The sequence below is a fragment of the Rhizophagus irregularis genome, chromosome 24, assembly GCF_026210795.1.
Source record: "Rhizophagus irregularis chromosome 24, complete sequence".
NCBI lineage: Eukaryota > Fungi > Glomeromycota > Glomeromycetes > Glomerales > Glomeraceae > Rhizophagus > Rhizophagus irregularis.
Window position 1 is genome coordinate 2,312,847 of NC_089452.1, and position 26,672 is coordinate 2,339,518.

The 26,672-nt window shown below is 27.1% G+C and overlaps 6 protein-coding genes across 6 annotated transcripts; 1 reads left to right on the forward strand and 5 right to left on the reverse strand.

Moving 5' to 3' along the window:
- Positions 1-3,992: 3,992 nt before the first annotated feature.
- Positions 3,993-4,487, reverse strand: OCT59_016203 (uncharacterized protein; the record flags this gene model as incomplete). Its single annotated transcript, XM_066132314.1, has 3 exons — positions 3,993-4,279; positions 4,362-4,367; positions 4,448-4,487. 3 exons carry the CDS (start codon positions 4,485-4,487, stop codon positions 3,993-3,995), a joined length of 333 nt encoding a protein of 110 aa, XP_066003310.1.
- A 2,183-nt stretch (positions 4,488-6,670) lies between these two features.
- Positions 6,671-9,240, reverse strand: OCT59_016204 (uncharacterized protein; the record flags this gene model as incomplete). Its single annotated transcript, XM_066132315.1, has 9 exons — positions 6,671-6,705; positions 6,813-6,910; positions 6,999-7,085; positions 7,151-7,199; positions 7,279-7,581; positions 7,855-7,928; positions 7,996-8,201; positions 8,284-8,973; positions 9,070-9,240. The coding sequence occupies 9 exons, from the start codon at positions 9,238-9,240 to the stop codon at positions 6,671-6,673; spliced, it is 1,713 nt and encodes a 570-aa protein (XP_066003311.1).
- A 1,626-nt stretch (positions 9,241-10,866) lies between these two features.
- OCT59_016205 (uncharacterized protein) lies at positions 10,867-11,870 on the reverse strand (the record flags this gene model as incomplete). The annotated part of the gene is made up of 5 exons (XM_066132316.1): positions 10,867-11,074; positions 11,138-11,176; positions 11,581-11,618; positions 11,684-11,733; positions 11,810-11,870. The coding sequence occupies 5 exons, from the start codon at positions 11,868-11,870 to the stop codon at positions 10,867-10,869; spliced, it is 396 nt and encodes a 131-aa protein (XP_066003312.1).
- Positions 11,871-16,938: 5,068 nt separating this feature from the next.
- On the reverse strand, positions 16,939-17,334 carry OCT59_016206 (uncharacterized protein; the record flags this gene model as incomplete). Its single annotated transcript, XM_066132317.1, has 1 exon — positions 16,939-17,334. One exon carries the CDS (start codon positions 17,332-17,334, stop codon positions 16,939-16,941), a length of 396 nt encoding a protein of 131 aa, XP_066003313.1.
- Positions 17,335-20,172: 2,838 nt separating this feature from the next.
- Positions 20,173-20,768, forward strand: OCT59_016207 (uncharacterized protein; the record flags this gene model as incomplete). The annotated part of the gene is made up of 2 exons (XM_025311973.2): positions 20,173-20,293; positions 20,386-20,768. 2 exons carry the CDS (start codon positions 20,173-20,175, stop codon positions 20,766-20,768), a joined length of 504 nt encoding a protein of 167 aa, XP_025166487.2.
- A 1,288-nt stretch (positions 20,769-22,056) lies between these two features.
- On the reverse strand, positions 22,057-23,484 carry OCT59_016208 (uncharacterized protein; the record flags this gene model as incomplete). The annotated part of the gene is made up of 1 exon (XM_025328472.1): positions 22,057-23,484. The coding sequence occupies one exon, from the start codon at positions 23,482-23,484 to the stop codon at positions 22,057-22,059; it is 1,428 nt and encodes a 475-aa protein (XP_025166486.1).
- Positions 23,485-26,672: the final 3,188 nt, after the last annotated feature.

Below are 26,672 nucleotides of genomic sequence, written 5' to 3' on the forward strand. Positions count from 1 at the left end.
TTTGGAAATATGCAGCGGCACGTGATCTAATTGGCCAAAACCGACTTTCAGAGTCGAATCTCATGGAACCATTCGTTCCGTTCGCGCTGCTCAAAAATGGTTCCGACGTTCGGATGACGTTTTATTATTATGTACCTATTGGGAATCGAAATAATATCGATGAAAAATTACAAATAAAATTTCTCCCGATCAGGCTTTATCTGTTGTTTTTTAATACTTTTTTTTTTTTGATCGATGCTAGTTACTTCGCAATGATCATCTCCGGCTCAAAAATAAACTTTATAAACTGTAATCCGCATACATTTATTTTATTGCATTCGCTAGTAGATTGAGGAAATTTCTCGTTTCATATATTTAACTTATTTATTGTGTATTTATAGGCAATGTGTACCTAAGTCTTAATTTAAATACCATTATGGACGGCACAGATTCATTGAGTTGATTGAAGCTAAAGACCTGATGCAGGAACATGGGTTTACCATAAAATCCCGACACCAAGATCCCGAGTTGAAATAAAATCCCGATAGTCACAAATTCCGACAGTTAAAAATCTTGACAATCAAAATCCAAAAGGTTTTTTATAAATATAATTTTAAAATGACGCAGTAAGAGGTTAATTCATTGTAAATTTTATTAATACCAATGTAAATTGTTTACAAATTTTATTAATATTAATGCAAATTAACTAACGTTACTATATTATTAATGAAATTAAAAGAAAAAATTTTTTATCTTAGTTAAAAGGATTATGTACAGTATATTACTAGACTACTAAACTGTTTCTTATCATCTAAAATTAGAAACAAAAAAATTAACTAAACTCAAATTCATCTGATCGAATCTCAGCCAGGATTTTGGCTGTCAAGATTTAGATCATCGGGATTCTGCATTTATCGGGATTTTGGTGTCGGGATTATAGACTGTCGATATTATAGGGACTGGGAATAACCGACCGCACCCGAGATATGTTTGTCATCACAATTTGGGATAGGTTTTACTTTATTTTTTATATTTAGTTGTGCGCATTTTCACGTAAAAAAAAAAAAAATTTTTATTTTATTTACTACATATTTTATAAATCTAACAAAGATACACATCGTGTTTTATTTGTTTATATTATAATATTTTTTATTATAATTTGAAAAATTAAAAATATGATAAAGAAATTAATAAATATAAATTTTTCATAACAACGAAACTGACGTATTTTTCAAGATGTATTTGTAATTATAAATCACAATACATTCAAGTATCACAATAATTTAATAAAGATAACAAATTGTATACACTTTCGTTATAAAAGTTATAGAAGTTATATGATAGTGAGGAGAAAGTGGTTATCTAATCTGACGTAATTGATTAAAACGAGACTACTATCCAAAATCACATGTAACTAGGGATGTGTAACTGACAAACTTTTCGGTGGCGTTGCTAACCTTTTTTTCTTGATTTTTTGACATGACTCTTTTTTGCCATTTTTCCAAACTGCAGCGCTTGCCTTTTCTATAAAATAAGAAAAATGACGTTAGAATTGTCAAAATAACACGAGTCTAATAATAATGCATTACTTTTGAAAATCTGACCATGATACTTAAACGTCCTTCTCTGTTTTTAGGAATTCAGATTATTACAAATCTTTGAGTGCAAGGCTTTTGCTGCATGAATAACAGAAATTAGTGATTGTAACTTGGTTCAAAACCTTGATGAAAACTAACAGTTGCACATTGCTGACCTTTTTGTTTTTCTGAAGGGTGTCTTTATATATTTCAGATTAAGCAAAATGTTCTGTTACCATGCCAACCCAAATCATTCATATTTTTAGTTCAATAGTACAGTACTCACATTCTGTCTTTATTTAGATCAACTACACATGATCATGGATGAATTTTGCCTTAAAATTTTGAAAATTGCAATGGTATTAACTGTTATTGAAATTTAGTCCAAAGTTTTATTCACTTTCTTTTTATTGTTTTTTATATATAGCACGAATAAAGTTGTACTTGTTCTTTTGTATTTTAATCCAAAAAAATCATCTCTTTTATTAAAATAAATTAATGATTGAAATTATTATAAAAATATTTATCCATTTTAGTTTAACGAAGAACTGATATGTACAATTTTTAAATTCATATAAGATTGAACTATAAATAAATTGCTAAAAAAAAAAACATTTTGTTTCACGAAGTTCAGAGAGAAAAATAATTTTTTTTTTAACAATTGTTGTGTTAGTTATTAATTAATTTATTATATAATATATGATATAAAGGACTTGCCTTTCCGAAAAATCACGTGAATCTTGTACGGCTTGACGCAGCAATTTACACATATGCGGATAAATTAAAAGCCCGTACGATTTTTTTTAAAAAAATTCATTGAAGACCAAATTTAGATACTCCTTATGTTCCATATTCGGATAATAATATAATATTAATGCCTATCCGGAATATAATCTCTTGAGATGATGCGATTAGCCGCAACAGGATGTCAATTTAATTTTTTAAACCGAAAATTTTTTTCTTTTTTTTTGGGTTTTTTTTTAAATACGAAATTTTTTCTTTTGACTAACTGATTTTTTTTCTTTAAACAATTTTAATAATGGTTATTTTCTTTATTAATATTTTCTTTTTCTTAATCTTTTGCCTTTTTTTTTTTGATCAGCCAGTCCGCGATGTAATAAACATTAATTTTCCTTTTTTTTTTATTTATTAATATATTTTATAAAAAAATAAATTAATAATTTTTTAAATTTTTTTTTTATAATTAATTAATACCTATTTTAATATTGTTCTTTTTTATTATTAATTATTATAATTTATTTAGTAAAATTTTAATCAATTTTTATTTTTCATACATTATAATCTATTCTAAATTAATATCGTAGACATATTAAAGTCAATTCAATAAAAAGTAGCAGGAAATATATGATTCTTATTATCTGTTATGGTACTAGCTGAAACCTGTTGTGTTGTAACAGGATTAATAACTAATCGATATAGTGATATCAACCGTCATGAAAAATGCTGGCACGAAAATTAAATGGCTTAGATCATATTTTTACATTTATTTATAATTATAAAAAAAATGACAAAATTTTACTTTTTTATCTAAAGCAATGAATATTAATAAATAGTAGTTTTGTAGAGTATAAACAACATTTGGATCTGATTTATACCTTTTATCTCCTCTGAACACTAAAATATAATAAATCTAAAATATCGCAAATCATATACGTTATGGCAAACCGCTCCAGTTATAAGTCCGCCATACTTTACACGTTATTATTTGTTAATAGCGGTGGGTTACCTGCTATTATTGCCTTGAGTAATATAGAGTAAATAGCAGATTTTATTATTAAAATTTTTATTTACCCTTTTGAAAAATGATTTTAAAATATCTTTATTATTACGAAAATTTTTAAAAGCTGTTATAATAATTGTGTGTTATTGTAAAGGCGTGCTTAATAAATGATGTGGCGAAAAGATTATTTATGAAATTTGTTAGAGAAGCTTCGCCTGATTGTCTTAAAATTTAAATCCCTGAGCTGGTTCGTGCACGAAGGAAAACTGATCTAGGACATCAATTCCCACAAGAGATCTGTCTACTTGGTCACCAGCACTTTTCTCCCAAACTCTGAGTATATCTATACTCACCCACTTACTCCACCCATTATTATCTCCGAGAGCAATTTCAAATGTCGAAGATGCATAATAAACGTGAGCAGGGTGTCCATATCCGATTGCTTGGACTTTTGAAACTCGTCATCCCTTTTTTCCAAGCACACTACGGACATGGTAAGGAAGGGTTGTTTCTGGTGCACCTGAATCAATTACAGTCTTATAAAGTTTACCATCTTCGGCGGGATCATTAAAATTAAGCTCGAGTGCTAATGGTCGTCGTAGTTCCTAATCTTCTAACCATTACTCTAACCTTCTAACCTTTATTGTAGGTACTGATGGTACTGATGGCACTGTTTTGTAATAATAACCAATATTTCAGACCATGTGTTCTTGATTAGCATGATGAGCAGACACTGTTCTTGCTGGTGGAGATTCTGCAGCACTATCACGACGTTTTTTATCAACTGGTAAATATATTGCGTCAGGCATTTCGTCTTCGAGGTCCTCTAATTCCTTGCTCGTATATTCTGATGTCCCGTATTTCTTCACTTCTTGTTTATACACCAACACGTAGTCATCCTTATGCTCATCAAATGTTCCTTTATCGATATTGTTATAGAAGTAGATAGGATTGAGCGCTGATTCGTCATCATATTCTAGGGCTGATTCGTCAGCCAAGTAAAAGAAAGCTGTGCTTCTGTTGGCATCGTCCATTGAGGCAGGCCACCTGAAGTTCTGGCCCACATGATTCTACAAAGGCATTAGTTAGAAACAATATCAAAGCACTACAACATATATTACTTGTACATCAGAGAAATTTTCAGCCTTACCCAGAAACTTCTGCGCTAGTTCTGCGCTTGTCCTGATCATGTTTCGTATTTGTGAAGAGACTCAACTGTCTCAGGTGGATTGGAGATTTCAGTCATAGTTAAATTTAGTGCCTTAGGTGGGATGGAAGTTGTATCATTATTGAAAATGAAATCGTTCGTTGACTTTTTTTCCAATGGACTTTAAAAATTTGAGCATTTTAAACAACTTCTTCTTTCCTGCAGATAAAGAAAGCGTTTAATATGATACAATGAAGGTAAAATGAAACAATGGCTAAAAAAAATCAATTCAGGTTGTGTTAACCATATTGTTACGATTCACTTACCAGCAACGGGTTGCTCTGAATGTGTTTTTTGAGTGGGTTTGACGATAAGAAGCAGGAAAGAAAAGCACAAGAATAATTAAATATTCGGTATTATTGACAAATATGACAGACTGGTAAATCATAAGCACGCATCAGACTTCTTTGATAGTCCTTTCAAGTATACGAGCTTAGCGTTATTTGTCTTGCAGAGATTAAGTAATTTTTCTACATCAGCTAATTTAATATCCTTGTCAGAAAGATATACGTCTTCCCATTCTCACCTAATTTATTAGAGACTTTGAATAGTAGCAACAATATTATCAAGTGACATGATATAGCTATTTATGATTTTTGCGTAAAATTAGTTTCACAAGTGGTTTGAAAAAAAAATGGATTTTTTTTGCGGAAGGATATATATATATATATATGAAACCGATTGTCGCACAGATTTATCTAACTCATCAGTTGATCAGGGATTTCAATCCGGATATATCCGTAATCCGGATTGAATTTGGACTATAATTTTTAACATTGATAAATCCAGATAACGATATCCGGATGAACATCCGGACGAATATAAAGTTTTTTTTCTCAGTTTTCCATTTTGATAATGACTACACTTATACAGTTATATACCCCTTTTTTATTTCCTTCTTTATTCAATTGTCATGAGAAAAATAATTTATCAATTTTATTAAACCAATTTTTTTTTCGTTGAGAATTGTCATTTTTACAAAATTTATAGATAATTACTAATAATATTTAAGATGATGATGATGATGAAATGATCAAACAAAATCTTAAAAGGGTAATACTAAACCCTTAATACAAAACTTTTAAGAATTTTAATTAATTAATAAACGGATGATCCATTAAAATTTGGATTAGGATTGATCCGGATAGATCCTAATTTAACGGCAAATTAGGTAAATTAAGGATCAATCCGTAAATTATCAATTATCAGATCCGGATTGCCAGCCTGAGCAGATTTGGATGACGTTTTAAAATAGGATCGGATCACTAATTTTAATGATCGAAAATTAATACCAACCGCAACTTATTTTTGTGAAATTCACCACACAGAAACAAAAAACAAATAAATTTAATCTTTGTAGTTACGTACTATATCATTGATTGTCTTACGAGATTTATCATAATATCAAGTTAATAAATAATTCAAAATTAAAATTTTAAATTCTTAAATTCTTTTATTTTTCTTGTTAGCGTAAAACCTAAATAGACTATATTCTAATCTATGATTGTATATTGGTTTCGTCCAGAAGTAATAAAGAATGTGCATTGTTCACAAAAAAAAAATATTCTTTTTTTTACATAAAAAGTAATAAATTTGATATCATAAAACAATTTTGGCCAATCACTATACCCCGGGTACACGTTAAGGATCGGATCACCCATAAAGAAATTACCAATATCACGTGATTCAATCTCCCTAGCTGGTGGCTTTCCATAATACAGTAAATATGTGATCTAAAGTCTTTCTGGTGACTTAAAAAATTTTTTTTATGTCTACTTGTTTCTATGTGTAGTTATTTGTAATCTAAACAACTTATTTTACACATTATTAAAATTCTTAAATTATATAAATCTTACAGTAAACGCGTTGGTAAATTCATTGACAACGTACGACCATCGCTCAAATAATGATGTACACTAGTAGGGTTTAAGCTACAAAATTGGTGACTTCCAAAAAACAAGTATTAGTACTCATTTATTTATTCATATTAGACAGTTACTTTAAATATAAATAAACAATTTATTCGTAATCTCTAGTAGTAAATTACAAATTCAAGTCTTAAATAAATGTCGTATCTGAATTCTAATTTCTTTAAAAAAATTATTAAATATTTCTATATATTCTGTATCGGCAGAATAACGAAATATTTTACTTCTGTAGTTTTAGCTATGGATAATTAAGATTAGTTTTAATACGTTTTCCTATAAATAATATTTTATATTTGATTTAAATGAAAAAAATTAAATATTAATGTAATTGATTAAAACGAAAGTAAAATAAAATAACATCGAACCAAATGAATATTTACCACTATTATCATGAGGTTCTACGTTTAAAAATTCTACATTTCTTCTTTTTTCTAAAGAGGTTGAAAAATTTTGAATTGCAGAACTTAAATTTTGTGATCTGAAACCAAGCAAAAAATTATATGGTAAATTTAAATACTAATTAGTTGTGTTATTTAAATCATTTTTTTTATCATTATTTTTAATACCTTTCAGTGTTTATATCAAGCTCTAATTCTGTTGAGATATAGCTAGAATCTAAGTTTTGAATTGTAGAACTTAAATTTTGAGATAAACTAATTAAAAAATTAATAAATTCAACAATTAGTTGTATCATTTAAAAATATTTTTTTTGAAATACCTTTTAATGTCTATATCAAGCTCTAATTCTTCTGAGATGTAATTAGAATCTAAAGAGTATAATAACATATTTATTAATAAATTGAGTAATATTTTTAAATTACAATTAATATTTTTTTTTTGTAATACCTTGCTTATCAAATGAAATCGTTGAAGATGAATAGATGGATGAACATTTAGAAATTAATGCACTTAATGGCCTACTTGTATAAATGGCCTCCGGGTGACGTTTTTCGGCAAATTCCGGTCCAATCATCTTCGATCCTATCAGTTTCATTCTTTTTGCTTCAGCTTGTTCAAATTCTTCTTCATTTACCTTTTTAAATGTCCACCTACCAAAAGTCAACCGAATGTCTTTTATAGAAGGTCTTTTTTTTGGATCAGCATCCCAACAACTTTTCATTAAATTAGCATAACATTCTGGTGTATCTTCTGTAATTTTAGGTCGTTCTCCATCAAGAATTTTATAAATAAGATGATGATCATGTTTAACATTATCAAAAGGTTTACAACCCGTTGTAAGTTCCCACATAACCATACCAAAACTATAAATATCAGCTTCTTTAGAAAATTCGGATCCTCTAAATATTTCCGGTGCAATATAAGGTATTACTCCATATACTTCATTATTTGATGATTTACTATTTACAGCTTGTGATAATCCTAGATCTCCAATTTCCCAATCATCATTAAACACTCTATTACCTTTTGGATCAAACAATATGTTTCCACTATGGAAGTCTCGATGTATAAACTTTTTATTATGAATAGTTTTAAGTCTAAAAATATAAAAAAATTAATAACTTAAATTTAAAGAAAATTAATAAATGTATAAAATATAAATACCCTATTGAAATTTGATGTAAAATACGTAATTTTTCTTTATTCCATGTAATACTTGCAAAATCCTTCTGTAAGTGCTTATGTAAATCCCCTCCTGTTGCATATTCCATAACTAATATGTAATCCTCTAATTCCGGATCTTTTGTAAAGCCATAAGTTTCAATGATATGACACCCTTTGTCCTTAAAACAATGATCACATGATTTTAACTATTTAAATTTAAAGATTAAATTAAATTAAAAATTTAGTTTATTTAAAATAAATTATATAAGAAATATTTAAATATTTTACCTCATTTAAGAAATATTTGCCAATATTTTTAGAATTTTCAAATCTTTTTAAAATGACAGTTTCATTTTTGTTTTTTTTATTATTTGACCAAGTTGCTTTATATATAATACCATATCCCCCCTTTGTCATTTCTTTTACATCTTTAAATTGAGAATATGGTATCCACTTATTTTGTTTTGCTTGTTTTTTTTCTTTAAATATAGACTCTAATATTTCCCGTTGTATAAAATACTTATTAATGTTTTTTACAATATTTTCAAATTCAGCTAACTTCAAATAATCTAACCCATTGCATACTACAAGATTATTATTAAAAAGAAAATCATCAAGACCACTATTTATGGGCGATATTCTTTTGCATTTTTTACATTGAGATTGATCCATAGGTCCAAAAAGAATGTTTGTTGTTAAACAATATCTGCATCCAACATAAAATATAAAGCATTTTGCACAATACTTTTGACAGTCTGATGTAAATGTTAACCCTGAATCACAAATATCACACCAAGATTTGTTATCCCACCATGATAAGTAAAAAATTGAAATTTGTTTTTTAACCAAGGTTGATTCTATCAATTCAGAAGAAATTAGATAACAATCTGAACATAATTTAAATTGCTTCATAATCATTTCATTTCCTTGATATAATGACTTTCCACATAATTTACAATTTTTTTCACTTTCAATCACCTTATTGTATAAAGTGGAAATATTTTTATCAGTTCCATTATAACTAATGTTATTATTTTATATGTTAACTATTTGTTTAAAACATAAAATTCTCACACAATTTCCACAGCATTCTTGAATACTTTGTGGTACTTTTGTACTACTTATTTCATGTTCACTACATTCTAAGTCCATTGTATAGTATACATCCAAATATATATCATTATCAGTTATATCGTTAATATAACGTGATAAACATTTTTCCACAATAAATACAATAATTATCATACTCATTAAAAGAAATAAATTTAATTGGTATAGGACTAGATTTTAATCTTGGATCAAAAGAATTTTCATCATTTGTATTTACAATTTTCATTTTATTAAGTTAATTAATATATGCTATAAACAAAGTATTGATAGATAATGAATTTGAAAAATTTGAAAGTACGTATCATTTTATTTATATCTAAATTATCGGAGTTTGAACCTTTTGTTGGTGATACGGAAAGTATTTCTAGATTTTCTCATGGAATCTTAAGAATTTACCATAGTACCACGGAAAAGTCCGTTTAAAAAATTTAGCATTTATCGGATTAACTTTATCAGAGTATATAGTAAACATGCAGTGTATGGTTTCTATGTATGTAGTGTATGGTTAAACATCACATATAAACAAGTCACGTGCCCATACGTGGTTCGGTCATCAGTATAGGCCTTTCCTTATTTGGTAATAAACAATGTAAATCTGTATGGTACGCGCGTGATATGTTATATCAGCATAGAAGATAATGATGGAAAATACAATTAACGAGAATAAAAGTTACAAAAGTGGAAAATAATAGAAAATTTGCATATAAAGTAGGGTCAAAAAATTAATTACGTACGACAAATTGGTATGTAAAATTACTTTGTAGTATAATCATCCTAAATAAAGTTCATTACAATGAACACTAAATATTAAAAATTTTTTTTTAAAAAAATATACATCCTATAATTCATCTTATTCCATCAAAGAAGACGTACGAAGAATATGAGGATAATAACAAGAAGATGAAAGAACGTCTTGCGAAAGAAGATAAAACGAAGAGGGTGAGCGTAGAGACGGAACGGACAAGACCGAATAAATTCAAGAAGGTAGAAGAAAAGAGAAAAGAGGTAGTATTATCGTGATATTAGCGTAGTATTTTTTTTTACATAAATATTTTCGTGTATGTGGTTTTTTGCTAAATTTCGTAGTTAGTATTACAAAAAACAAAAAATGTACATGTAGTACCACGATGATAAATTTCACTAGCAAAATTTATTTTGTGTTTAAATTTTGGGTTCAACAGTACAAAGGGGAAATACTGTTAGATATTTTAATAGCTGACTAAAGGTGAGGGTCAGTAACTTTGTTCGTAGGGGGGGGAAGGATAACAAGGGCTTTGGTATGACAGGAGTTTACTCTAATCGATGTATGCGAATGGTAGTATCACAATTTTTTATTGTCGTTCAAATATTTTTATGTTCTTACATGCAGTTTAATTGTAAAACTATTCTGAAAAATTTATATTTGCATATTAATAATATTCCAAAAATGATATAAATTATGCAAGAGCAGATATTACGAATAATATTTGCATGTTCTAACGTTCTATGACGTTATTGGTATAGGTATTACATCGTAAAGAAAATCATTTTGTATAGATGTGTATCAGTGTATAATGATTATAATCAAAAATTATCTTTATTTTCATTAAATTTGTTTCAAGTCTATTATAAATGATGAATTCATATTTTTGACTCTCATTCTCATTTTTTTTTTAAAAAAAATACAATAATAATAGTGTTCTTTTAATCTAGATATAAGATAAATAATATTATTATTATCTGAACGTGAAAATAAAATTACGTGAACAAAAGCTAAGAATGTTAATTGGTTTCTTTAATTTTTTCAAACGCAATTGTAAAATCTTCTTTAATATCATCGATATGTTCATAGCCAACAGAGACACGTGTCAGTCGTATCATCTTTTTATTTACTCCTGCAGATAATTGTTCTTCGTCCATTAATTGTTGATGTGTCGTTGAAGAAGAATGTATCACGAGAATTTTTGCGTCTTCCACATATGTCAAATGACTAAAGAAGTTAATAATTTTAATGTGAATAAGAAAAAAATAAATTAAATTGGACTAACCTTACCTTGCAAGTAGTAAAGCATCAATGAATGCGGTTCCAAGCCTCCAACATTAGCATCACCTTTAACACAAGAAGTCAAATACGTCCAAATCTATTCCGCATATATTTTTTGATATTTTCATGATGAGGGTAAAGTTCAAGTCCCGGATATGAGACCCATAGGATATCATCTCTAGATTCCAACCATCTTGCTAATTCTAAAGCATTTTCGGCATGTCAATGAACTCTTAATAATAAAGTTTTAAGGCCTTGTATTAATAAAAATGATCCAAAAGGATTTGACATGGGACCAATGTTACGCATAATTTTTGAACGTGCTTTCATAGTAAAGGCATTATACTCAAGTGTATCCTAATAAATTAACCCATGGTAATCAGGACTTGGATTAGTAAAAATTGTGAATCTTCCATTATTCCATGGAAATTTACCTTCATCAATTACTACACCTCTGTTGTTCCATGACCTCCAATCCATTTCGTTGCACCTAACGAATAAACATAAAGATTAGCAAATGGATATTGCCAAATGACGCTTTGATCATAAACCTACTGTGAACAACAACATTTGCACCATGTTCAATTGGTTTAATAAATATTCACCTATATGTATAATCAATCAATTAGATATCAATAATGTACAGTAAATAAAAGTAAAAAAATCTCATCTTATACTTACCAGTACCAAAGGTATTATTAACGATAACATGTATTTTCAGCGATAACTGGTATTCCCACATCATGTGCAATCTTACAAATTGCTTCAAAAGTCTGGGATATTAAATTTCGGATTTCTCATAGATTAGAGATATATAGCTTTCGGTTTATCATTGATTAATTTAGCGAATTCTTCTGGATCATCTCCTTGAACGAATTTGACATTGATCCTCAATTTTGGAAGTATAACCTATTCGTTTAAAAAAAAAAAATAATAATAATTCACACACGATGTTAACTTTAAAAAAAATGTTAATTTACAAAAATTATATAAGCAACTTGTTGAAATGATATTATCACCCACTAAGGCAAATCGTTGATATGGCAACAAATTGTACAGTCCGTCCAGATGATGTAGAAACAACGTTAGTTTCACCTTCAAGTGCAGCCATCCTCTGTTCAAATACAACAAAGAATAAAAGTAAAATAAGTTTAAACATTTATTTACGTGTTGTTGAATTATCTATCCTTTTTTTTTAAAAGAAAAAATTGATTAATTACTATTTTTAATAAAAAAAATCATAAATCAAAATCAGATGTATAAAATTTTTAGTACCTCGTATAAACGTGAGCTATTTCTTTACCATCAAAAATATTTGCGGCATATTCAGCACTTTTAAAATGTAAACGAAGCCCTATAAAAAATTTATTCCGTGTTTTTTTTTTATTCCATATTATTCCGTAAATGTATCATATTCGCGGAATTTTTATAAAAATTATGGATAAAATTTTTTACTACATAAACTGGACAGCTCTTGCACGTGTAGCAATAATATTGAGTGTGTGACCTGCGTTCAATTGAAGAGTTTCAAGACGTAAATTCCTTTTTCTGTTTTTTCCATCTTTTCCGTTATATTTTAAATTATTTGATTAAAATTTCAATGAATTTGAAAGGAAAAAAAACAAATGAAGCGAATAAAGGTATTTATAGGAAATCATAAATGCACCTTACTAATTTAGTCATTGATCGTCATGCGTAGCAAAATATTCTAAAAATACCTGATGGTAAACATCATATATAAGATAAATAAAAAACTAATCTTTTTTTTACGATTGGTGAGTGTTTATTTTAAATTTCAAATTTATAGTCATCATTCGATGTAAGTTACGTAATGGAAATTATATCGATGATCATATCTTGAAAATGATTAAATTATTTAATAAAACCCATTGGACGAAAAATTCTCGGCTACTTTTAGTATTAACGTCTAAATTTTTTTTTTTTTGTTAGAAAATGAAACTACTTACCATTTTTAACTTGTCCTTTTCACTTTTCATAATAAAAACAGATGGCTCAAAATTCAAACCACTTCCCTATTTTGATCATTTTCTCTTTTTGTAAGAAAAAAAAAATTTTTATCTCAAAAAATTAATTTCTTTAAAATTCCCGATATTTCAATCAAGGTTATAATATTTAATTTTTTCAAAAAAAATACGACCATCAAAAAGTAGAAACAATATTAATAATTGTTTAAGTGTAAAGAAATAGTCTGAGTTTAGAAAAATATCAAATGGTTCCTATCAAAAAAAAACTATCCCATCCATCTTATTTAAAGGTGATTTCTAATATGAACTGTATTTAGTGTCTGAATTAAAAAAATTGTGTATAATGTCTCATTATTTATATAAATATATCAAAATTGAAACATAATCGTAGTAGCTCAAAAATTTTCGTAATTCGGAAGCGTAAATTAAGAGTTTATTTTTAGTCTAAATTAGAATTTCCATGTAGTATTATTAATTGTTATTTGAACCTGTGAAGATTTATTAAAAACAAATAAATAAATTAAAATCAAATCCAATATAAGCATATTTAATTTTGTCTTATTATCATATTGTTTTATCGTTTTGCCTTAAAGAAAAAAATTTATTATCATAGAATTATTCATTTATTATAGAATTTGGTCTAATTCAAATATTCAATTTTTATTGTTATTGAACCTTTTTAAGAATATGAACAAGTCTTGTCGTCTGATTTAAATAATTTCATAAGCTTTCATTAGTTCCATTCCTTTGCATATTACAAAATAATATTAGTTCAAATCGATGAAGTTTATTGTGACCAGCTTTATTTTCATTATTATTTCGCATCCATATAGAATGATCAAGTTTTGATAAGTCAAAATTCAAAGGATATTTTATGAGTCTTAATGAATGATTATGCACAAATTGTGCAAGTTGATTTAAATGTATCTCAAACGTTCCTCTAGTAATACTTTCTTCATCAACAATATGATGGATTTTGCGGTTATATATATCATTTAGTGGTTCGTTTGGATTTATACTTTTTTAGTTGTTTAATCAAACATGAATTACAAGTTTTAGAATGACTATTTTTAACTACTTAAATGCATGTGTTGATCAAAGTATAGCAGCTTTTTAATAGAAAATGATCCAATCATATTTGCTGCACCGCGGAGAAATTTGAAGAATGAAGAAAAACTTATCTCTCCCTATCTTTAAAATGAAGTTCATAAATATTTATCACAAAATCTTAACAATCAAATTTCGGTCACTTCATTACAAGAAACAAATGATAAAATGGCAACTAAAATTAAACAATGTACACAATCACTTGGTGCATGTGCAGAACATCTTCGTAACCAAAGATTCGACTTTTGGTTAGACAATCACGAAATATTTCTGATACTGCTTTCAAAAGCAAAATCAAATCTATCTTCAAAATAAATGAATACACATCAAAGACTGTTTGGCTTGCTACTAGCTATAAATGTACTACAATACAAGCGTTCAATATAAAGAAAGATAATAAAAAAAAAATTCATATTGTAAAATAATTTTAAAATAGTTATTTCATGATTTTCACGGCTGCGCCGTGAAAATCATGATATTTATGCCGACACGTGAAATAACTATGACTAATGTCCAGTGATGGGAAAGCCGGAAAGGTATAAATAAACTATAAAAACACGTGAGCATGAAAATATTCATCAGAAAAATTACAGGCATGAAATATAATCAAAAAAATCACTGGCGACCAATTAGTAAGCATGAGATAAAAAAATAATTATTTACAGCACATAATCCCTATTCCTTTTTTCACTAAATAATCTATTCATCCTTGCCTATTTATATAATATGTTTATTAACCAAATTCTGGCCTAAGTCCAGCTAATGCTAAGTTTAAATCATGTTTTTTATTGTAAAGGCGGCTTTCCTGATAATATTAATTCAGCCATAACTACACCTAGACTATAATTATCGGATGATGATGTATATGATTATTGCATTTGTTTTGCGCATTATTTTTTTTTATTAAAATTTGTACTCCTAATCCTATAATAGGATGTCTAACGATGTTGTTTCTTGAACAATATAACTGTTAGCATTTCAGTATAAGATTAAATAAAAAATTTATAATCATTAATATCAAATTTTATCAACCGATACTGGTACCTTATAATTTTTAAAGTTTTATTAAATTAGACAGGATAAATTAAATAAAATAAACGTGAAAATAAAAATAAGCTTTTAATATTGAAAAGAAAGCAAACATAATAGTAAACTATGTTCATTATATATATATTGATACTGCTCAGAAACACATAGATTATATGGAGAAATGTACAATACACATAAACGACTACAGAATGTCCATAAAATACATGCAAAAAGGCTCATATATATTTTTTAATCCCCCGTCGCACTAAGTGTCACTCATGATCACCTTCATACTAATTTTTAAAAATTGCGAGTGATTAGCTGAGTTTATAAATGACCGGGAATCTTCGTTTAGTTATTTCCCGGCCTCATATAGATAGCCGGGAAATTACTAATTTTAGTTTAAAATAGTTAAAATAGTTAATATTTAATGAGTGACACGCTCCAGGGGATTACCCATTTATTTCCAACTCCCCATGAAATAAATAATACTTATTTTCTATATATATGTTTTACGGATGTTCTATAGACATTTTATGTATAATATATATTTTACATTCATTTTAATAGTATATATGTTTTCTGAACATTCCTTTTTATAGGGCATTTTGCTGACTTCCATGTTACTGACATGAAAAAAATACCCAACTTCATTTCACTGAAATGCAATTTTTCTAACATGAAAATCACCCGACTTGCCATTTCACCGAAAATTATTTAAATAAATTCATAGGTTAACTGTGCCACGCTCCTTACTGCGGTTTAATTTCAATATTTTATTACTTTTAAAAAATTATATAGACTTGTTTACTTTTTAAATTGCAATATAAATTAAATTTATTAAATAAATAACTTCCAATTTCTAAAATTTTTTAAATTTAGTAATCTGGTTTATTTCATATAATAAATAATTAATTATTTCAGTGAAGAACCCTTTTACTTTTTAGAAAACGATAAATACAAAATATAATAATTTTTGTTTAATTACACATAATAAAAATAAAAAAATTAAAATAAATAGGAAGTTAATTTCAAAAAAAAAAAAAACTTGCAAAATTTCATGATCAAACAGTATGTTGATTCGCTATCAGCAAAAATGGTGGTGATTTCGAGAACCAGTGATGTCAGTGAAACGGCAAGTCAGCAAAGTGAGATCAGTAAATTTTATGTTGGTATAGTTTGTATAACAGGTGTCGGTAAAATGAGTGAATATTGTTAACAAAGGGTTTGGTACGAATCCCGTTAAGAAAGAGTATAATGAACGTCGATCAGCAATTTTTCGCTGAATTTCATCATAAACGATATTGAGTATGAATATACAGTATATACCTCCGATGTTGTATAGTATAGTTGACGAAAAATCTACACAGTATAGTTTTTTTATACAGTATAGTTTTTATCTATAGTATAGTTTTTATTTATACAGTATAGTTTTTACGCCATACTATACAACATCGGAGATATATATCGATACTCAATAACGATGATATTATCTGCAAAATCAACTAGTAATTTACTTTCAACTAAAGTTGTTAAAATGTTGTTAAAATTTAAAATTGAAATTAATTAATTACTACAGTATAAAGACTTTATTTCAAATAAAAAAATAATCAATAGTTATCAGTTCATAAACTAGTTTTTTGACGGAGTGCATCAGTAATACAAATATAATAAATATAATACACTATATTATCCATCTACATATGAATTTAAGAATACATTTTTATGACAACAGCTTATTTCAAAATAATGATCGTAATAGCAACCCCAATATATTGCAAGCCAGATTCCAACCCACGTTCCTGGTTTAGGTCTTACATCTTCATTATATTTCCAGTATGAAACGTATGGATTTGTTTCATTAGGACTTTTATAAGTACAATAATGGTCATTAACAAATATAGGATTTCTAAGAAATCTATGTTTGACTTGATCATTTCCAAAGGTAAAGTGGCCAAATGCTTCTGGATAATTTGGTCCATTATCGCCATCAGGGACATAAGTCGTGATGTTGAGTATTGGCGCATATGATAACCAATGGCTTCTAAAATATTGACACCATCTATGTAAAGCAAAAAAGTACATTAATTTTCATTTGTAGAATTGTTTAGCAATAATAATAAGTCAAAAATTGTTATTAACGTACCCATTCTTTATCACAACCTTTTTTTCTCTTTCCAGTAGGATAGCAATCTAAGCTACCATCAACATGTATAATGAAAATATAAGTAAAGTAAATAAAATAATAAAGCGTTTCTGATTCATGATGATATCTTAATTGTATGAGAATAATTATAATATGCCATTATACCGTGTACTTATTTATTTTTCTAAGAACATATCCACGTGACTGTGAAAATTTTATCTATGTCAATTCAATTTGCTTCCTTTTAAATTATTATCCATAATGGAATAATGACTGATTAATGTTTACACGTAATATTGAATGTGCTTATTAAAGAAGTAATATAATCTTTCCATTTTGTTTCGTTCTAAAAATGTCTGGAAAATGTTATCATATGCTATCAACGTTGATTATTATGTAGGTGACGTAGGAATTTCCTAACTAGGGAAACGGAAACCATCAAAAGTCCATTGCACTGTTAAAAAAGAAAAAATAAAATAAAAAGAGGGAAAGGATAATTATTAGTCCGGAAGGACTATATACGGTCTGTCCCCGCACATGCACCTAATTTACTCCTTAATACAGATCTTGTATTAAATACCGAAAAATTCATTAACGTTATTCCGTTATATTACAAACCTGACGTTCACAAACCTGACAAATCACCCCGGAAATTCAAAATCCCGACGCTCATTATCCCGACACTTGTACTATCATGCATGTATGAATTTTGATTACCCATTATGATTGATTATAAGAATGATCGATATACTAATCAATAATATACGCTTTCAATAAATTACTTTATATTTTAACAACAAAGAAAAAGATGTTAACGCCTCATTGTCACTCGTTACTTGTCTTGGTTGTGAAAAGTGAAATCGAACTTAGTACAAGAAAAAGCGCATGATCTTGTGACATGTATCAAGTCAAGTAATGACAAAGTAAAGGTCGCGTTTACTCGAGTTTCATAACTTACAAGCTGAACCACTCAAATTTTAGTTATTCGACAATGATTTTGATGTATCAGATGTAATAAATAATAAAGCAGCTAAAATTGTATATCATACTCCACGTATAAATACATTTTTTTTTATTGCAAAGGTATTTTCATACCCACAAGATAAATTACGTTCATTTTTTGCAGCTTCATCTATAAAATAAGTTGATCAGGTTATATTCATATCTAATCTTCGCAATAAATGTCTGGGAAGTTCGTTTCGCTCATAGGATGCCTTGATGTAACTGGTGAAATAAAATTAATAGTAAATATCATAACACAATATAAACTAAAAAAATCTTCGAATTTACTTTTTTTCTTGCTAATTCCACAGTAAACTGAAGATCGCCAAAGAGTCGGGATAGAAACTAGTTTATCTGTTTGTAGATCAAGTTCTCATGTTAATTCATGCAAATATCAATCCACCTTCTCTTTGACTAGTTCTTGCAATATTTGAATTAGTAACAATTAGCATCAATTTAAAATATGATTTTGATTGTCAAATACCTTCATTTCATTTCGGTTTAACGTTTTTGTGACGTCCTGGCGTTTTCGTCAGGGATCCACTACTGTTCCCCATCGTACATATATTTGCCAAACTTTACCTACAACACCTCTACTAATACACAATAATTCAGCAATTTTTCTCTACATATAGCCATTATGACGAAAGAAAATAATTCTCCATTTTGAATCTTCACTAAAAGTATACGCTATTTTGTATTCTAGGTCCAAAAATCGTAGAAATCATAAACTTTGAATAAAAGAAACGAGGTATAATATCGATATATTGTTCCTATTATTATAAATAATCTTAAGAGATCATAAGAAAACACGAAAAGAAAGTATTTTACTTTGATGGATTAGAAAATTAATCGTGGTAATTTTTTTATACGATCGACATTGTACTACACTATATTGTAATATTCAATCAATATGTTAAAAAATATATTTATATACAAAAAAATTATTATTAGACTTATTGAATTATTAATTTTGTGAAATATTTTAAAGACTCTAGTATTAAATAAAAAATTTAATTGTCACTTAATTTTACGACATAATAATAAAGAATATTTAATTTTTATATTAAAAATATTAATTAATTCTAGCGAAACATTTAAAATTATTATATACCAATAAAAATATAATTTGTTACAAAATTATTACGTAATAATGTTAGTGTCAGGATAATGAGTGTCGGGATTTTGAACTTTCGGGATTATGATTTGTTCAGGATTGTAAACGTCAGAATAAAGAAATAACGTTAATGAATATTTTCGGTATTTAATTCATATATAGTCCCTCCGAACTAATAACTATCTTTTCCTTACATTGTGACAGATTTCAGACATTTTAGATAGAATGAAACAAAATAGGAATATCGAAATGTGTTAAATTCGTTTTATATTTGTGCTCATGTGTAAAAAAACGTCTGAAAAAGCACCATTTTGTCCGATTTATATCTGATTACAAAAAAACAAAAATTAAACAAAATGGTGCTTTTTTAGACATTAATAACGCATGAAGCACAAATATAAAACAAATTTAACAAATTTCATAAGGATCATTTCGTTAATAAGCGCATTCAATATAAAATATTAACCATTTATTATCCCATTTTGAATACAATTTAAAAGGACGAATATCTCTAATTTCAAGTTAAATTGATATTGATAAATTTCTATGGCTTTTATAAAACTTTATCACATGTAGAGATTTTCTTTAACGAAAAATTTAAATAAGTACACGGCATAATGGTATATAACAATTATCATCTACAATCAATAATTTCATCATGAATCAGAAACGCTTTATTATTTTACTTACTTTACTTATATTTTTCCTTATACATGTTGATAAAACTCATGGCAGTTGTTATCCTATTGGAGTAAGAAAAGATTGTGATAAAGAATGGGGTACGTTAATAACAACTTTTTGACTTATTATTGTTCTTATTTCTAAACAATTCTACGAGTGAAAAATTAATGTACTTTTTTGCTTTACATAGATGGTGCTAATATTATAGATGCTAGTTGGGTACCAGGTGCGCCAATACTCAACATCACGACTTATGTCCCTGATGGTGGTAATGGACCAAATTATCCAGAAGCATTTGGCCACTTTACCTTTGGCAATGACCAAGTTAAATATAGATTTCTTAAAAAGCCTATATTTGTTAATGACCATCATTGTACTTATACAAGTCCTGATGAAAAAAATCCATACGTTTCATACTGGCCACATGATGAAAGTTTAAGACCTGCACCAGGAACATGGGTTAGAATTTGGCTTGCAATATATTGGAGATGTAATCGATTTGATGGTCATATTCCTAAAAAAGTACAATGTTGTCATAAAAATGTATTTAAAAATATATATGTAAATCAATAATTATTTTCAATTTTAATTGATTTTATTAATAAGTTTTTATTTAATATAATGTTCTTTAAAAACAATTTTTATATGCTATCATAACACGTCGTCTTAGGATATTAAACAATGAAATAAAAATATTTTCTCGTTTACTTGATAAAAGCAAGTATATGAGTGAAATGGTTTTCCATCAGGAGTTTTAAACTTTTAATTAATGAGTAAAAAATTCGGGTAAAGTTTGAATGTGAATAAAGTTTTATTTATTATCATAAAAATTTCTTAATTAAAAGTGATAGGTAGTGTGTAAATTAAGGATAACATACTGCTGTACAAAATTCATGGTTTGATTATAGTTAATATTGTAATGAGTTCCTATTTGTCGCTGCGGTGTCCCCAATGACCGAACGATAACACTTATGAAGGATGTTTCGGTTTGTATTCATTGTACCTTTGTAATAAATAATATTATATATTATTCCCTTGTCGGAGCATTTTCTGAATGCCACTTTTCCGAATATACCTTTTCCCGAAGTAACAACTTTTCGAATAGGACCTTTTCCTGAAATATACAATTTCCCGAATCCGTATTTCCCAAATCCCAATTTTCTTATGATCAATTTCCCAAATCCTGAAAGGCTGAAATCTAATATCCCTAAACTCAATATTCCGAATTTTAATATCCCGGATGGATAATTTCAATATATAATAGTATACAGTACTGTAATCTCTTTATTTTATATGATTTATAAGCTCTGTAATAAATGTAAAAGGATAAAGAATTATTATGTCATAATACCAAATTTATTATTTTATATTACGTTATATACACGTACAAAAAAAAAATAAAGTTTATGTAATAATTATGTATACAAAATATTGTTACTTAGCACAAAATCGATTATTTAGCAAAGTTGTTTACATTATTAATTGTACATTTGGGATAACAGAATTCATAATATTGGAATTCAGGATATTGGGATTATTCAAGATAAAATAATTCGGATAAAAGAACTTGGAAAATTGGATGTCTCATGTGATTCCCATAAATTGGAATTTGGGAAATTGTGCAGTTTGGGAAGTGGGCACTCGGAAACTTGACTTAAAAAGGCATTTGGGAATTCGTACTGTAACCATATTATCCTACCCATCCAATAAAATAATAATTTTACAGTATGTCTGTGAGTATGTTATATGTTCAAATTTTTATTTATCCACAAAAATAAATACAATAAAAAAAAAACAAATACAAAAAAAAAGTACATTAAAAAACAAATCTATTATTAAAAATTTATACACTTTACACTTTTTAGATCCATTCAAAATCTTCTCCATATAAATCATGATCGAATTTTTTAACTACACCTTCTATTTTATATCTTTCCACTAAATCAACATATTCACTTACAATTTTCATTCTAAAGAATTTTAATAACATAGGATGTTTATATTCAACTTTCCAATTATCAAAAAATAATTTTAATGAATTCAATTTAATTTGATTAACGGAATAAAATTTAAAATTAAATAAATTATTTGGTGAAAATTTAGTTAAAATTTCGAATAATTTATCCCAATTAATAGTATCATCACTATCAATAATAAAAAATAAACCATTCAAATATTGACATTTAATTAATAATTTTTCTAATTCTAAAATATTACTCTTTCTAAACATTAAATTAAGATATTGAAGATTTGGACAATTTTGATAAATAGCTTTAATAATCCTTTTATTATTAATCTCATCATGACCTATATAATCAATTTTTATTTCAATAAGGTAACCATTTGTGTTTTCAATTAAATTTGTTAAATATTTGATAGGAATACTTTTAGCTTTTAATATTTGTAAATAAGGTAAAGATAAATTTTCTATACGATCCCAAGCCATATCTTGAAAACTACCATCCAATTCTAATATTTTTAAATTTATAAGATGAGAAAGAATTTTTGTAATAGGTTGTTTAGTTAACTTAAAATATTTTATAGTATTTGAATGATTAATTAATGAATTTTCTAGAATATTACAAAATGATTCCATTGATTCATCATTTCTTGAATATTTTGAAAATGAAAATTCAGTTCTTATTAAACTAATATTAAATAATTTTTTTGAAGATTTAATTAATTTAATAATTCCATAATTTTTATTCCCTTTTTCAATAAAAATTTCCAATTCTTTAATTGATTCACACATTTCAATTAATCCAATTAAAACATAATCATCTATACTAGCATTACAACTAAGAAATTTGATATCTGAAAAACATTGTTTTGATTCAGGAATGAGATGGATTTGACGATTAAATTGTTGATATATATAAAGATGTGTAAATTTAGTATTATTATTGATGAAAAGGTTAAGTAAATCATTTTTAATTTCTTTAAAATGAATATGAGCATTAAACATTCTTTCGATTCTTTCTAAATTTAGATGTCTCCAAAAACTAATATAATTAAATAATGGTCTCTTATATGAATCTATTAAAAATTCATTATCTTGACTTAAATTATTTCTTAATTCATCCGAAAAATGGGAAATAATTACTTTTAATAATATTTTTTCTTTCCCGATTTTTAAATATTCCCAAGGATTTTTCCATAAAATTGGAACAATTAATTCACACCAAGTTATATTAACTGAAAGACATGAAATAAGAGATTTTTTATCATCCTTATCACCTTGAAATTTTTCGAATATTAGATGAAGTACATCTACATATAATTTCGACATTTTTTTTTTTAGAAAAAAAATTCTGGGGTCAAACAAAATAGTTGTCAATAATTTATTAGTAATTAATTGTCACATAAATGTTGATTATTTGTTTATAGTTCGTGGAATGTGATACAATATATAGGACCTACACGTAGACAGTCGTAGCACGTAATTGGCAAATGTATGACGTAATGTTTGTCCATTAACATTCCCTTATGTGAATGCGCCATATCAGATAACCACTAATATTAAAATAAGGTTCAAAAATTTGTTTAACATTCTTATAGTAATGGTTATCAATGGGCTAAACCAGTATTTAATGTCCATATTAAATGGTTGATTGATTGATTATTTAGTAAAATCGTCGTTCTTCCTTTTTAACCAATAATATTCATTATAAGTGACAAGTCATCTTAAAATAAGTCATCCTTCACATGTAATATGGATTTCAAATATTACATTATTCAAAAATTCGTAAATGTTTTTTTTTTTTAATTTATTTCTTATGACATCGACTTCAAAAGTTATTATTTTTAAAAAATTCAACAATTATTAACTTTGTAGAATATCATTTTTAATAAATTATTGTCCCTTGCTTATTATATATACAGTGTCCATACTAACAATAACAAATGAGCAAAAAGTACTTTTCGGGATTCCCAATGGATTTAAGCTTGGTAACTGGCCCATTAACCAAATACAAAATTTCATTGATGTACTAGTCACAAATTGTGACCGGTATTAATAATTTAATACCGTTAAGTTAATATTACAAAACTTTTCGTTAACTATCGCCAAATTATAATATTAGTCAAAATTATCGTAGAGATAGATCATTGATAGTCACATTCAATAAATATGATACATTTTAACATAATACAATTTTGTATACCCAACATGAAACCGAGTTCGAGTAAATGATAATATCTGGCTGTATTAACTAAAAATGGATTTACTATGAAATTCCAATCCCGTTATACGGTAATACAAACCTGACGATAAATCATGATTCATGATCCCGAAAATTAAAATACACTTATTATATCTTATCTTTTACTTTACATTATTACTTTTTATTGGATAATACAAAGAACTTTTCTTTATTTTCCGTACAAACTTTAATGCTAATAATATTCATTTTAAAAAATCAATTTTCTTATTTCTATTTATTATTTTTTTTTTTAACAATAGATAATATTTAATAGTACTATTGATGATATTTATTATTATTATTTTTCTTTTTTTTAAATAATAATTTTTTGCCGATAAATAAGTTTATTTTTTATTTGGTGCTTTTTTTTTTATAATAACAGATAAATAAATTTTTTCGTTTAAGATAATTCTATTTAATTTTTTTTTTAATGAAATGTAACATTATGCACGCCCGATCACGCCCAATCTGTAGTACAAGATTATTTTTAATCTTATAGTTTACATATCGTAAAAAAATTATTTTATTCATTTTATTCGAATTTTCGTTGTTCAAGTAGATTCTTACTTAATTTGTGTTTCATTTATAATCTTCAATGAAATGCTTAATAATTACCGTACGCCTAATACTTAAAATATTTCTATGATGCATTAAACTGCATTATTTATTGTTACAGTGTACGACAAATGATAAATGACTGGTCTTTGCCATTATTCATAACCATTTGTCATTTAGTACTCGTTTAGTTTTTTTTATTTTTATTTTTAAAATATAGACTCGACTGGGGTCGAACGCTAAATAAGAATAAACATGATCTAAAAGAACAATAAATTCTAAGCTAATGATAGACCCAACCTCTCGAGAGAAGCTCGAAGGGGTCGTCTTGCCTGTTATTCAATAGAACAATCAGGTATAACCGGAAGTCTAGAAAGTACTATCGACAATCACACAAAAAAAAAAGAAATTATATGATCCGTATTTTTCTTTCCACTAGAAGAGTGGCTATCTGTAAATACTGTCATAGGTAGAATGGTTCACACTATTTTAAATTGTAAAAAAGGAAGTCTTGTAATGCATCTATGTTGCTAAATACGGTCAAAATAAAAGTAAACTCGATTCCATACATTAATTTGAAGACCTAAATTACTAGCGAATCGAAAAAAAAAACTAGTAAAAAAAACAAAAAAATTTAAAATCCTAAAAAGGAGGTCTATAGTTCCTAAAAATAAAGAATTGTCTATCCGAAACCATAAGGTTTCTGCCGCCCACGCGGATCATATGCGGGGTGGAACTTATCTTGTTAAAAATATCTAATTGTACAATCCTTAAAGGAGGAGATGGTGAATTAATAAGCTCTGCTGAATCTTTACTGTCTGAATCAGCTGCTAAGTAATCATCAGATGATGAAGGTGCCTCAGTATGACTCTGAGGTGGTGGGAATAAATCTCATATGGTAGAAGGAGAAGAAGGTTCTGACTTAAAAAAATCAAATTCCCTTATCTCTATTTGTGTAGGTGGTGGAGTTGACGTCATGATTAGAGCTCCGAATGGGTCAGGTCGGGTCAGGTAATTGACTTGACCTGACCCAAGGCAAGTCATGAATTTGGTGACCTGACCTGAATATCACGGGTCAGTTCAGATACCCGACCCGACCCATTGACCTGATATATTTTGGGTCAAAAAAACATTTTATTACGCCAAAACGTCCTTTTTTTTTGTTTCTTCTAATGAAAAATGTTGGACCCGACATTTTTAAATTAAAGAAACAATTTTTTTTTGTTTCTTTTAATAAAAAACATTAGGTTCGAGGTTTTTTAATTAAAGAAACGTTTTCTTTTGTTTCTTTTAATAAAAAATGTCAGGTTTGATGTTTTTTAATTAAAGAAACTTTTTTTTTGTTTCTTTTAATGAAAAAACGTCAAACCTGACGTTTTTAATAAAGAAACATTTTTTTTTGTTTCTTTTAATGAAAAAACGTCAAACCCGACGTTGTTTAATTAAAGAAACATTTTTTTTTGTTTCTTTTAATGAAAAAACGTCAAACCCGACGTTTTTTAATAAAGAAACATTTTTTTTGTTTCTTTTAATGAAAAAACGTCAAACCCGACGTTTTTTAATTAAAGAAACTTTTTTTTGTTTCTTTTAATGAAAAAACGTCAAACCTGACATTTTTTAATTAAAGAAACATTTTTTTTTGTTTCTTTTAATGAAAAAACGTCAAACCCGACGTTTTTTAATTAAAGAAACATTTTTTTTTGTTTCTTTTAATGAAAAA